General features: G+C 39.7%; 1 protein-coding gene across 2 annotated transcripts in view; it reads left to right on the top strand.

Annotated features, from left to right (window-relative positions):
* Rapgef5 (Rap guanine nucleotide exchange factor 5) overlaps positions 1-13,563 on the top strand; it is a 233,291-nt gene that overhangs the window by 159,071 nt on the left and 60,657 nt on the right. For both annotated transcript variants that reach the window (XM_090332742.1, XM_090332741.1), the window contains exons 10-11: positions 1,197-1,315; positions 1,747-1,835. In XM_090332742.1, the coding sequence (XP_090188868.1) occupies positions 1,197-1,315; positions 1,747-1,835 (208 nt within the window). The remainder of the gene's footprint in view (positions 1-1,196; positions 1,316-1,746; positions 1,836-13,563) is intronic.

Raw genomic sequence — 13,563 nt, 5'->3', positions numbered from 1 at the left:
TCCTCAGTACCACATACATACAGAAAAGCCAGAAGTGGTGTTGAGGCTCAAGTGGTAGAGCTCTAGCCTTGAGAAAGTCCAAGGACAGTGTTCAAGCCCTGAGCTCAAGCCCAGGGCTAGCAAAAAATAAAAATAAAAATAAAAAATAAAGAGTTGACATCATCTTGACAGGTGGAATCTGCTTGCTGTCAACTTTTCCTTGCTTCATTTTTTTTTGTTCAAATTATCAGAAATACAGACATTAGATTTTCTTACATGTACCTTCCTTATGGTTCTTTCTGCTGGGCCACTTTTACATGTGGCGTGCTGCACGTTGTGGGGTGCCATCCGGAAGTGTTCACAGCTCAGAGTTGGGTCCACACTGCTGGATCAGCAAAGAATGCTCTCTGTGACTGAGCCAGGCCAGGGAATCACACTGGCTGTGGACTGTGCAAGCTGTGTGTGCAGAAACGAATGATGGTCCAGCCTTCTATCTCTTTTTGAAAAGGTACTGAGGTGGAGAAAGTCAGTGCATTGGCCCATGACATCCAAATTTTGGTCCAGATGAGATTCTAACTAGAGACCCATTTTTGCTTGTATTCTGACTAAACAAATACATGACCAATTTGAAGAATAAATGGAGAGGGGGCAGGGAAATGATCTGAATAATCCAATGAATAGGTTTTGTTTGCTTACTTTTTTAAATGAGCTTCTACTTGTTATTTTGTTGTTTAAACAATGTATATTTTATGATTTTGCAATCTTATAGAGCATTTAAAGTTGCCTACATAGTACCCAGTATGGTGGTATTTGCCTGTAATTCCAGCATTTGGGAAACTGAGGTAGTAGGATTGTAAGTTCAAGGCCAGCATGGTCTACCTAACCAAATCTTGTCTGAAGAAAAGAAACATTAGCCTGGTAAAGAGTATAGTACATGTGCAGTTAGCATGTTATGCCTTTTGAAACTTTGGACCTTATGTTTTCAAATTCAAATTGTCCACATAATTTTTTAAAATAAAACACTTTGAATCCCAACTCTCCCCCACATGTCCCCTCCATTTCATTTGAAATACTTTAAAGTCTCTCAAATGCTTATGAATCTTTATAAAGAAATGCTGCTGCCAAGCAGTCCTAACCACTGCCGCTCTAGTTAGCTCCTGTTTTAATTTGCTTTCCCTTTTCCTTCTCCCATCCATCACTCCCATCCACAATTAAAGCAAGAGGATGAAGTGACAACGGTGCAGGTTAAAGAGCAAGACCGGAATGTTCTGGTGCTGAAGAAAGTGCTGGGCTATGGCCCAGCCCCCACCGCTGGGAGCGCTGAGGGCGAAGGGAGGTGAGAGTCTCTCCTGCAGCCGCCTCTTCCCCACTGGCTTCCCTTCCCTCACACGCTTTCCCTTGCTCTGTCTGCTTCCCCCCCCCCTTGCTTTTCTCCCCGCCTCTCTGGCGTTCTAGCTGACTGCAGAGCTCCTAGCAGCCAGATGGACTCAGTTCCCAGTGAAAGGACAGGGATGGCACAGATCTTTTAGCATTTGGGGGATGCCTTTGTCAGGAACCGTTCACAATGGGCAGCTCCCGGCTGAGGGTCTTTGACCCTCATCTAGAGAGGAAAGATTCGGCAGTGCTCTCGGACAGAGAGCTGCCCTTGCCCACCTTCGATGTGCCTTATTTCAAATACATCGACGAGGAGGACGAGGACGATGAATGGAGCAGCCGCTCGCAGTCTTCCACGGAGGATGACTCAGTGGACTCTCTGCTCTCTGACAGATACGTGGTGGTGTCTGGGACCCCAGAGAAGATCTTGGAGCACCTTTTGAATGACTTGCACCTGGAGGAAGTCCAGGACAAAGAAACAGGTAAGGCACGGGGGTGGGGGGTTTGGGGGGTGTCTCCTTCCAGACTCCAGCTGCTCAGGTCCTTGTCAGCATCCTGGGTGAGGCTCCCACTGTTTGAGGAAACCAGGGTGGGCTGCAAGACCATATGCTTTGTGTGCTTCCCCCTTTGCCTCATGCTGTTTGTTTAAATCCAATAAATGGACACATGGAGCTCCCAAGCAGCTGCCTGGGAAGTAGCTGTACAAAGAAAACAATATGATGGCAGATGTGTGTGTTTCTCTCGTAATTTTTTTAACCAAATCATACCTAAAGGCAATTAGCAAGAGGCCAGCATTCAATAGCCCTTGTGCATTGGAAAAGGGAGGGGGCTGTCAGGCATGTACCTGGCTTGAAGGAAGTGTTGGGCAGTGGGTGGGGGTGGGTAGCAGCTTCCCTGCTGAAAAGTCCACAATTACTGCAACCACTCAGCAAAGGAATGCTTAGCAGTAACTTTGTGGTTTACGCACTGCCAGCTCTGAGCAAGCCCTGGGGTGGGGGGGGAGAGAAGGAAGCAGAAAGGGGCATTCACCGCTTTCTAATCTGGAAATTATAATTCAAATATGCCTTATTGATCAGACTTTTTATTCTGCCCGAGCACAAAATCCCAACTAGTTTTTCATCCAAGCACTTTTGAAAATACTACCCATAAAATTTCCTTTATCACAGAAAAGAGAGTATTAGCTTCTCTTAACCACATTTTCAAATTTGTTCCAGCCTGGACCAAAACTACTCCAATAAATTACTGGCTTCTCACTGTAGCTTAAAATTTGCAAGTCAATCTTCTGACCAAAATACCCTTTCTGATGCCACCCTAACACCTATGATACCCACAGTTTGCTGTATTCTGATGGCATCAAGGGAGAGCAGCTGTGGGTTGTTTCAGCGCAGAAACAGTAAATAGGTCTTCCCTGTGCAGGATGGATTGTGAAATCCTAGCTTAGGTGAGATCAAGAGTTTTCTCCCATCCTTGTAGTTCTATCTGGACATGAGTGAGCCTGGATCTATATTGCATTATAAAAGACAATAGGAAAAACAATTATGTATGAAATATGTGAATAGGCTAAAATTAAAAAGTAGCTTTGTGACTCAATCATGTATTCTACATTAACATTATTTTTTGATTTCAAAATTCAGTCAGTACTTTATTTCACATATAATTGGGGGTGGATCACTGGTTTCCATGTACACATACACACACATACACACACACACACACACATACACACATACACACATACACACACCACAATGGGGGTAAAAAGTGTTCTCAGGTTCGTTCATTTTTTTGTGTGTGTATTTGAGCACTTTAATGACTCTCTGTCCATCAGATGTGACCATCCCAGAACTGAGCATAATTTCCCAGATTACTTTACACAAGAGGTTTGAACTATAGGCATTTTACCTGGCATGGAAAGACCAGAACAAATTAAAGGTGATATACCTTGAAAGGGTAAATGCTTCTTAAGTGCCTTAACATTCTATGCACAGGTATTACTTAATGTGATTTCTTTTTACTTTTCTTTACTGTTTTTCTTTTCTTTTTCTGTGATCCCGAATCAAACCTAGGGCTTCCTGCAAGCTAGACAAGCTTTCCAACACTGAGCTATGCTCTAGCCTATTCTCTTTACTCTTGAGAAAAATGGCCCAGGTGCTCCCTTAGACTCATTGTTTAACACTAGACATGACAGATCACCTTTGTTAATGCTGCAATGGATACTAGGAGTTGCCTCTTGTTGGGAATGGTGATGTGAGCAATGTCTCATAACACTTGATTCCTGCTTTCTTCTCAAGTAAGCCAAAACGGGGGTTGACTATATCTCGTTAGCCTTGTGCAGACAAAGCAAAGAGGAGCAGGCTTGGTCAGCTGTTTGATCTTCATTGCCCCAAACTCGATGGGACAGGAAAGGTCAGGCAGAATCAGCCTCATCTGATTCCTGCCCCATTTTCTCAGCATTTAAAGTGAAGGATGTGTGTAAAACTTCACTGTTTTGTAGAGACCCTTGGGGGAAAGAAAACAAAGTAACAAGTTTTTCCAATATAAAAATTAAGAAATCAGTTGTGCAGAGAACAATCTATATGCGTATAATAGGGACACCTGCACAGAAGTCATGTGTAGTTCTTTGAACTTCAAGCAGGAAAGAAAAACTACCATTAGTTGTCATTGATAAAATATTTTCAAAATATAAACATAAAATAAATGGTATGCAAGTTGAAGGAAAAGTGGTTAGCACTATGTTTTAGTTTGAATACCAAACAAATGTGATAGTTACAGTAGTTGAAGCTCCTCACTGACAGCAGTGATGGTCTTTTTCCTTGGTTGGGTTGGCGGTTCTCATTATTAGAGGCCTGGGTGTGCAAGATCTTAATAGAGTTGCATAAACCATATGGAAGACAGATGGAGAAAAGGAGAAGGGGCTGCAATAAAAGTATACAATGGCATTTTTATGTTCTTGAGCCCCCCTTTCAGTGAGATGGAGCCATATGGGGCCAACTATTGCCATATGGTGGCCCTGGTGGCTGTGAAGAAGGGCTACATGGGAAGTTAATAATGATCCCGGAAGATGAGGTGAGCCTGTTCTGGGTTCGTAGCTTCCTACATTCCTGTACCTGCCAGAGGCTGAGGAGACAACCAAGCAAGGGATGGATGTCTTCTCCACAAAAGGGGCTTAGTTGTGAAGGTGTAGGTTCAGGTCCCCACAGAAGACCTGCTGTGCTCATGTAGAACAAGTTAACATGATTAGTCATTGGTATTAAAATGTAAGTGGAAAAATTGAACTGAACAGAATGGAATAGAAAATGGAAAAACCAGGACTTCTGTGATAAAGTATTTTTTTGTTGCTACTTGCAGCAAAGAACAAAGAAACAATTGTTAACTGTTCATACAAAATCTTACCAAACTGAGTTTTAAAAGCAAAAATAATTTTAGAGATATTTAAAAGCAGCCTACTGATGATTTGGTCTGTATACACCCACTGTACTTAGTTTTATAATTCCCTATACGCGTGCCTTTCCTCTCTTGGTAATATGAAGCAGAAACTATCTGGTGAAATTGATGTATAGATGAATAGTGATTTGGCATATTTTTAAAACTCTTAAGTAGAAAAATACTGGAAGAGAGCAAGTAATAAACCAGATAAACATTTGGGTCTTCCTTTGCAGCCAGTATTGAAATTTTCATTGATCTATAATGATTTACCTTTCTTTACTAAATTCACAACAATACTTGCAAAAAGCAAGCAACAATGACATATATAGGAATACAATTTGTTATCATTGTTTTCTTTTGTCCCGTAGTTGTTCATTCCTTTACATGGGCAGAAAACAACTAGGATCTAGTCATTGGATATTTATTTGTCATTGTGGGAAGTGATTGAACCTGTTTTCAAAGCTTTCCTTTTCTTTCAAGGTACAAGGTCTGACTTGAAACATTCTGAAATATTAGAGAAAAAGTCAGGCAGCTGTAATTTTTTGCCTTCCCAGAAATAGGGCAGCCATTAGTGGGCATCCAGCATGGGAATTACCAGGAAGGAAGGCAAGAAGAAAAAACCAAGGAATTGTAGAGGAGTTAGAGGGATGGAGAGATGCCAGTGTGAACCCTAGCAGTTGTGTTCTGCTGTGACTCCCCATGCTGCTGCTTGTGTTTTAGCATTCTTCTCCCTGGAGAGGATAAAGTATGTTTGCTTTAGAGATGCTTTTGTAGAAAATAATTATTTCTGTTTCAAAGCAGGGGAGAAAGCTATAATGGATTATGTAGAGGAAAAAATCTTGATATTGATTTTGGGAGTGGAGAATCAGTGGTATCTGTTATAACTGTACTAGAGGGAAAACATAAGAGGGTAATATTCTATCTTTTATTTCCTTATATTTATACCCTAAATTTTTATTCATTATTTTTAAAAAAGAGTGCATTTATGATGACAGGTTTCCAGGAAAAACAGACAAACAGCAAGAACAGAATAATAGGAATAAGTAAAACCACTGGCTGGTTCTCATTAGACCTGACCTAATTTCCTTAAGGTATGGCTGAGTTTTAAAATAACTTCATGAGGCTATCATTCCATGCTTATTTGCAGCTCATCTTGACTTTCAAAGTATGCCTGTGACAGTGGTTTACTGTCAGCAGCACATAGTAGGGAGGTAAAGCATGGGACAGGCATTCCCTCCCCCTGCCCCTTGTGGTGCAGAGGCCAGCCTCTGTAAAAGGAATGCTATGCAGCATAGGAGTAGCTCATTTAGTGGTCAGTTCAGTGGATTACTTGGCATCACAATATCAAAACCTTGATTAAACATGTACAGGTGCCTCATTTTCTGTAACATTAGCATCTAACCTGTAGGGAACTTATTTTTATATGTTTATGTGCTGGTAGTGGGTCTTGAACTCAATGCCTGGTGCTCCCAATGTGGTTTTTCATCTCAAGGCTGACATTCTACTATTTGAGCCACACTTCCAATTCTGGCTTTTGTTAGTTAATTGGAGATAAGTATCAGATTTTTCTGTTCCATCTGGTTTTGAACCCGGTCTTCAGATTTCAGCTTCCTGAGTAGCTGGGAATGTATATAGGTGTGGTCCACTATAGCCAGCAAAAGGCTGTGTGTGTGTGTGTGTGTGTGTGTGTGTGTGTGTGTGTGTGTGTGTGTGTGTGTGTGTTGTTACTGGAACTTGAATTCAGGAACTTGAGCTGTTGATTGGTTGTTTTGCTCAAGGCTAGCACCTCCACTTTCTCAAATGTGATTTTTTTTATTTTTCTGGAGGAAAATTAAGAGTGCTTTGCTTCTGATTATTGAAAAGATAGAACAAAATTTAGATGATTACCCTAAAAGAACAAAGCTAAAAGACAGGGTTATGGCTTTTAAGATCTGTAGCCGGGCATGGTGGCTCATGCCTGTAATCCTAGCTACTCAGGAGGCTGAGATCTGAGGATCGAAGTTCAAAGCCAGCCTGGGCACTGAGGAACATGAGACTCTTATCTCCAGTTAATCACTAGAAAACTGGAAGTGGGTCTGTGGTTCAGGTGTAGGGCAGGGACAACACCCAGGCCCAGAGTTCAAGCCCCATGATCCAAAAAAAAAAAAATGTGTAACCTCCCAGCCCAGGGTAGCAACCCACAATATCCCTGTCACAGCTAGCCTGTTGCAGTACTAAAACTTCTTGAGGGAAAATTAGAGAAATTGTTTTTGAAATTTTTGATGATGGAAAACCTTTCCTTGGTTTTACACAGTTGATAGATGCATGGAATTATCTTCCTTTTATTTCTTTCCTTCTTATATCTGGATGCGGAGGATGGGAACTAGGGCCTTGCATATGCTTTGGCAGGAACTCTGCCACTGAGCTACGCTCCCAGTACCTTTTCTTTTATAAGGTCACATAGCAAATTGACCAATGTAACTAACTTCTCTGTAACTGCACATTAGCAACAGGGTAGGGCAGTTGGGGAGAGGGCTGTAGTGATGGCAGTGGAGGAAAAGGAAGAGGAGGTGGATGTGGAGGGGAAGAGGAAGGAGAAGAAGGAAAACCTTTAACCTAATGCCAGTACCTGAGTGGAGCCTAAGCCTTACTAACAGCCTCCTAAGTGATGCAAACCTGCTGACAGGATTGAAACCTCTGAAATAGAGTGTTGTGGTTATCTTGCTACCATTTTTTTAAAGAGCTATTCTAGGTTTCTAGTATATACACTTGCCTCTTAAAAGAGTTAGGACATTATCTTTCTTTCCTCTACCCTTCCTTCCTGTTCCCTCTCCTGGGTTGCATGTTCAGCCTTATGTCCCTGCTTTTGGGCCCTCTACAGCTTGAGGTCAGGTTTCACAAACTTCCCTGCCAGTCCTTCCCCTAGAGTAGTTTTGAACAAAAGACATGATCAGAAGGAACACAGGTACTGGACCCAGAACTGTTTGAATTCTCAGTGATGATATGGTGAATAAAGTTTCTGTTGCACTCCAAAAATCTCTGGGTAGTCCTCAAATATCAGTCAAGAATGCTTGCTTCTATTGAAAATAATGTTTTAATGAAGAAGGACATACACAGAAAAAGTACTAAAGTAAGCTTTTGAAGTTCTGTATTCCTGATACAAGTTCCATTAATAAACCAGCCTGAAACCTTGAATAAGATACAAAATAAAATGACCTCTGAAGTGTCTTAGACCACTAAAACCATTTGGGTTCATAAAGACTCTGTGTTCTCTTTTCTTTAAAAAGAACCACAGAATTCTAGGTCCGAGAAACAGCTAGAATGTGAGAAGATGAGCTATACAGAGTCCTGTGGTCATTATAGCTGGAGGCATCCTGTGGCCATTGCAAAAGACTTAGGGAGTGAGGTCTTGCTTCCTATTGCTGTTGTGATGGGTCAGTCTTGGGGAGCAGGGAGAAGGTTCATGGGATACTAAACTTGGAAGTCCTGGTGCAGGTGGCCATATGTGGTGTTGATTTAAATGTGTTTGTATATAGCCTTGCCCAAAAGGAAACTTTAAAAATCCCTCTGAGAAATTATACTATTACATTTCAAAGCAACAGCTACTAGTAAAATCCACTCACAGAATTTTATTGCCAAGCCACTTTTTAGGATAATCAGAAATAGTCTATGCAGGAAAAAAGCTGCTAAAATATGCTATCTCAGTCTCTGTACTTATTTAACTTTATAAACTAGTTCTGCAGTATATATGTATATATACATATATTTATCAGTGCACTTTTATTTATGTAGCCTGAGTGTCTTAGAAACATTTATTTCCTTCTTTCTGTACATAAGATCTTTAACATTTATGTGGGCATCATTTTCTTTTTATTCTATCTATCTGTCTATATTGGTGGCAGTATTCAGGGCTTTTCCCTCTCACTAAGCCCCCCTCAACCCCAAGGTCAGCCCTCTAACCACTTGAGCTCTTCTTTCATCCTGTTTTTTTTTTTTCTGGTTAATTGGTGTTAAGAATCTCACAGGCTTTTCTGCCTGTGCTAGTTTTTAACCTTGATCCTTAGATCTCAGCCTCCTGAATAAACAGGACTACAAGTGTGAGCCACTAGTGCCTACCTATCGGTATCCTTTTCATTGCGAGGAGTATAACACAAAGCAAATTAGACAAATTCCTTATCTTCATAGAGACATTTTTTTCTAGTGAAGTTGAATCAGTCAACTAATTGGAAAATGTTGTATATGAAGTGGTATTAAGTAATATTAAGCAAGCACTAATTTACTATTAACTGTATCCAAGTGACTATGGTGATTACAGTGAAGAGGAAAAGGAAGAAAACTTTTAAACTAATACCAGAACACAGAGAGTCTGATTCCATTGAATCAGAGAATTAACATGAAACAAAATTCTAAAATGAAAGAAACCTAGCTAAAATGAGAGAGATAACAAAAGAAATTTGAGATGTATGCATTCATCCCAGGATAGTGTCTGCTGCTAAGACCACATGCTGGAATGTTCCACGGGAGTGTCAGCCTTTGACAAGCTAAATATGAAAACAGTTTCCCCTGGACTAGGGTATTACTTGTGGTCTTTGTCAGCTTTATGAAATGGCCATCTTTAAATATTAGGTTAATTTGTGTGTGTATGTATGTGTGTGTGGGGGGGGGTGGGTGTGTGTGTTCATCCTAATGAAAAAATCAAGGAAAAAAAGACAAAATTCATTAGCACATACTCCAGCTGCCTGGGTTGCCTCCAACACAGATGAACAGAAGCACTATTCAGTAAGGGCTTGTTTATCCACTAAGGCAGACTTGAAACAGCTATCCACAGTGACAGTAAAAAAAAAAAAAATCCAAGAGAGCACCAGGTGTAAAAGCGTTCCCTCTGTGCTTGTGCTACTGTTCTTACTTGGTTTGTGTGTGTGTGTGTGTGTGTGTGTTTTAAATGTTCCTTTACCTTCTTTCCTGATTACTAATATAGAGAATGTATTTGTCAGCCATAATTGAGACACTGGGAGAACTCCATAAATTCATATTGAGATAATTATAAATAGAAAGAAATTTTTTCTCATTTGTCTCATTTATAAAGGCAGAAGTCTTAAACCACATCACCCATGAAACCCTTTCATATCTGATATCCACGGTTCAAAGATCAATCAAGAGGGTGATTCATTTATCCAAGCCTTGCCCCTTAGATGGATCTGTGTGCAGAATAATTGTCCCCATTTAATGGAGTCACAGGCTGAGGTAGAACTTAATTCAATTGTTGCAGTGATAAAGTAGACATTTGAGTTTATAAATGACCTAGATATACTCCTTTTACCCAAAGGTAATGTCTGCTAGAGAGTAGAATAATGGATGAAAAATGTAATTGAAGTAAAAATCTCTTTGACTCAAGCTTACCTCCGAAGAGAGGCGCTTCACTACTCACCAGTGATCTCCAGAACAAAGATGTGCCTCCTCTTTTCTGTAGGCAGGATAGCCACCTCACCAGCTAACTGCCTCCAACTGCTGTGGAAAGCAGGGGAGAGGGGGAGGACTTAGCTCAAGCACTGTATCAGACATTCAAAAGTGGTTGCGGGTTCATTTAAGACCTTCATCTTCTGAATTAATCTATTCACACCACCTTTGAACATGCAATATATGTATGATAACTTTTACACTGCCAGCAGTTTATAGGTTAATTAATACCCTTGTTGGTAATGAAGCAAAGTGAAATGAAGTGAGACTAGGCTGAAGTGTAAGATCATTAACACACAGTGGCTACTAATGGAAATGTGAGTTTTCATTGCAGCAAAACCAGTGGGCAAAGGAAACTAATGAATAAGGATGTAATATGTAGGCATATAGCATACTTTACAAGGAAACAATGTCCCTTTAGAATGAGAAATGGATCATTGGAAAACATTTTAAAAATTATATTGTTTCTATGTTTATAATCTAAACATTAGTATTACAAATGATTTAAATATGAAAGGTTAAGTAACTATTATAGTCAACAAAGGGAGTTAAACTTTCTGTGAAATGTAGTTTATGCAATGAATAACCAGCATTTATAGGAAACTATGTAGAGTGAAGAGTTTTTCACTAAACTTTTAATTTTATTATTCATTTCCACCCTGTTGACTCTGTGGGATTATAATGTGTACTTTTGAGTGTGCATACTTACCAGTGAGGTAAAACATAAAACATTGAATAATTAAAACTATAATATTATCTAAAAGGACACTGAGATTTACTTCCCATATAAGGTTTTTACCATTACAAAAAAAGACCACTTTATTATAGACTTTGTAAAGGGTCAGTTCAAGCGCAAATGCAAGCACATTGGGAGCAAACTAAAATATTGTAAAACTGTAGGAAATTAATTTCAAGAGTATCTATAGATAGAAAATGAAATAGTTTATGAAGGATAAGAGTTACCTCAGAAATTAGTTCCCCAACTAAAGAAAACTCTGGCAGACTAACTAGAGTTTATCATCTTTCTCCTTCCAGGGCTGCTGTGATGGTATTGTCCTGGAGGCTAAAGAGGAGCTGTGTTAGGAACTTTTACTCATACGGAGTTCTAAAGAAATAGGCATGTGTCTCCCCATTTCTGTAAAGTCAGTCACAGTGATGAACATATCCCAAGCCTCCAAATTCTATGCAAACTGCAGCTAATATGGAAGATACAAAAGTGAATGAGCACTCCTGTTTACATTTTATTTCTTTCCTTTGCCTTATATTTACTAGAAGTCTTCCCTTCCTCTTTAAGTAGATATCATGATTTTTATGAGATATATATAATCCTTTATCTCATTTAAACAATAACAAAACATCATAGAGAAACCAAAGAACACAGAACTTCATGGTGCCTCTTAAATGAGATGATCTTTTCAGATAGCTTTCTATCTCTTCTTTCTATTTCTCTTTTTCTTTTGATGGTATTGATGTTTGATGAGAGCTTCAGGCTGGTGAAGCAGATTTGTGCTCTACTTGAGCCACACTTCCATCCCAGCATTTGTTTGTTTGTTCTCAGAAGTACTAGGGTTTGCACTCAAGGCCTCACACTTACTAGGTGGATGCTACTCCACTTAAGCCATGACCCCACCCCCCCTTTTTTTTTTGTAAATTAGTACATTTCTAACTTTGTAAAAGCCTGGTGGAAATGTTATTGCAAATAACAAAATAATCAGGCATTCTGAGAGTTGCCATTAGTACATGAATTGTCAGTTTTCAAGAATCAGGGTTTATAAAATTATAAACTATTTTCAAATTAAAAATCCAAGTGACCCTCTAAGATAAGTCTGGAACTTCATGTCAAACCATGTCCCAATAATAGTTTTCAGTTTGAGTAGCATTTTTTTTTTCATAGAAATATATTTGAGCCAGGCACTGGTGGCTCACACCTATAATCCTAGCTACTCAGGAGGCTGAAATCTGAGGATTTCTGTTTGAAGCCTGCCAGACAGAAAAGTTCATGAGACTATCTCTACTTAACCATTAGAAAACTGGAAGTGGAACTGTAACTCAAAGTGGTAGAGCTCTAGCAGAGAAGCTCAGCTTCAGAGCTCTGGCCCTGACTTCAAGCCCCATGACCAACAGCAATAACAACAATGAATACATTGAAGCTGGGTATTGATGGCTCACACCTGCAATTCTAGCTACTCAGGAAGCTGAGATCTGAGGATCACAGTTCAAAGCCAGCCTTAGTAGGCAAGTCTGTGAGAATGTTATCTCTCATGCCTATAACCCTAGCTACTCAGGAGGCTGAGATCTGAGGATCACAGTTCGAAGCCATTCCAAGCTGAAAAGTCCATGAGACTATTATCTCCATTAAAAAAAAAAAAAAAAAAAAACTACTCAGAAAATGCCAGAAGTGGTGCTGTGGTAGAGCACTAGTCTTGAGCAAAAAGAAGCGTAGGGACAGAACCCAAGCTTCAGGACCAGCAAAAAGAAAGAAAAATTATGTTCTGAAATCTTTGTGATGTTTTCTCAGTAAATTTTGAGTTGCTTGGCATTCTTACTGTTGTCCTTTAGTGGAAATACTGTTGTCTTTTAGTGGAAATACATGTAACATGTGTCTAGCTGTGATTCCAGAAGTTCCTTTCAATATGTAAAATTGGGTCTTTCTGAAGTAGCCATGTGAAATTCATTTGTGAAGATAAGATTCTGTGTCAGTAGTGAGTGACAGCCTAATAGCTTTAACACAATTGTAATTTCCTTCCAACATCAGCAACTGTAAATTTTTGAGGCTTGGTCGTAAGTATAGCTCAGCTGTAGAGTGCTTGTCTAGCTTGTGTGAGGGACTGGGTCAGATAGCACTCAGGTGAAGGGGAAAAAAGAAAGAATGGAAAATAAATTACTTGAAACTATACTAAGATAATGACAAAGACTGAAACAGTCTCTCTCCCTTTCCCCACACCTCTGCCTCTGTTTGAGAGATCGATGCCATGGCCCAGACAACTGATGGATTTAGAATAAGATGATCACAGGTGCTTATTTGAATTTTAAAATATATGGGCCAGCATACCTAAGTAAAATGAAACCGCTGTATATGAGTGTATAACTGCATGTATTTGAGATAGTCTTGTAAGTGTGAAGAAACATTCGCTGGCATTCATTGATTGTAATCTTTGCATATTGATCTCACAGCATGCTTTCATCAAATCCTTGCTTCATTTAAAGAGTGTTGCATCACAGAATTGCTGTAGCTGATAAGTACATATCTAAAGAAGTATTCTCCATGTGTGAGAATTTTGCCTTTACCATACCTATAATTGAGCTTTTTCTCATTTCTTTTGTGGTTTCTCGGTATAGCCTTCCCCT

The sequence above is a fragment of the Megascapheus bottae genome, chromosome 5 (genome assembly GCF_031878675.1).
Source record: "Megascapheus bottae isolate mThoBot1 chromosome 5, mThoBot2.hap1, whole genome shotgun sequence".
NCBI lineage: Eukaryota > Metazoa > Chordata > Mammalia > Rodentia > Geomyidae > Megascapheus > Megascapheus bottae.
Note: the sequence above shows the minus strand (reverse complement) of the source record. Positions and strands in the feature narration are given on the sequence as shown.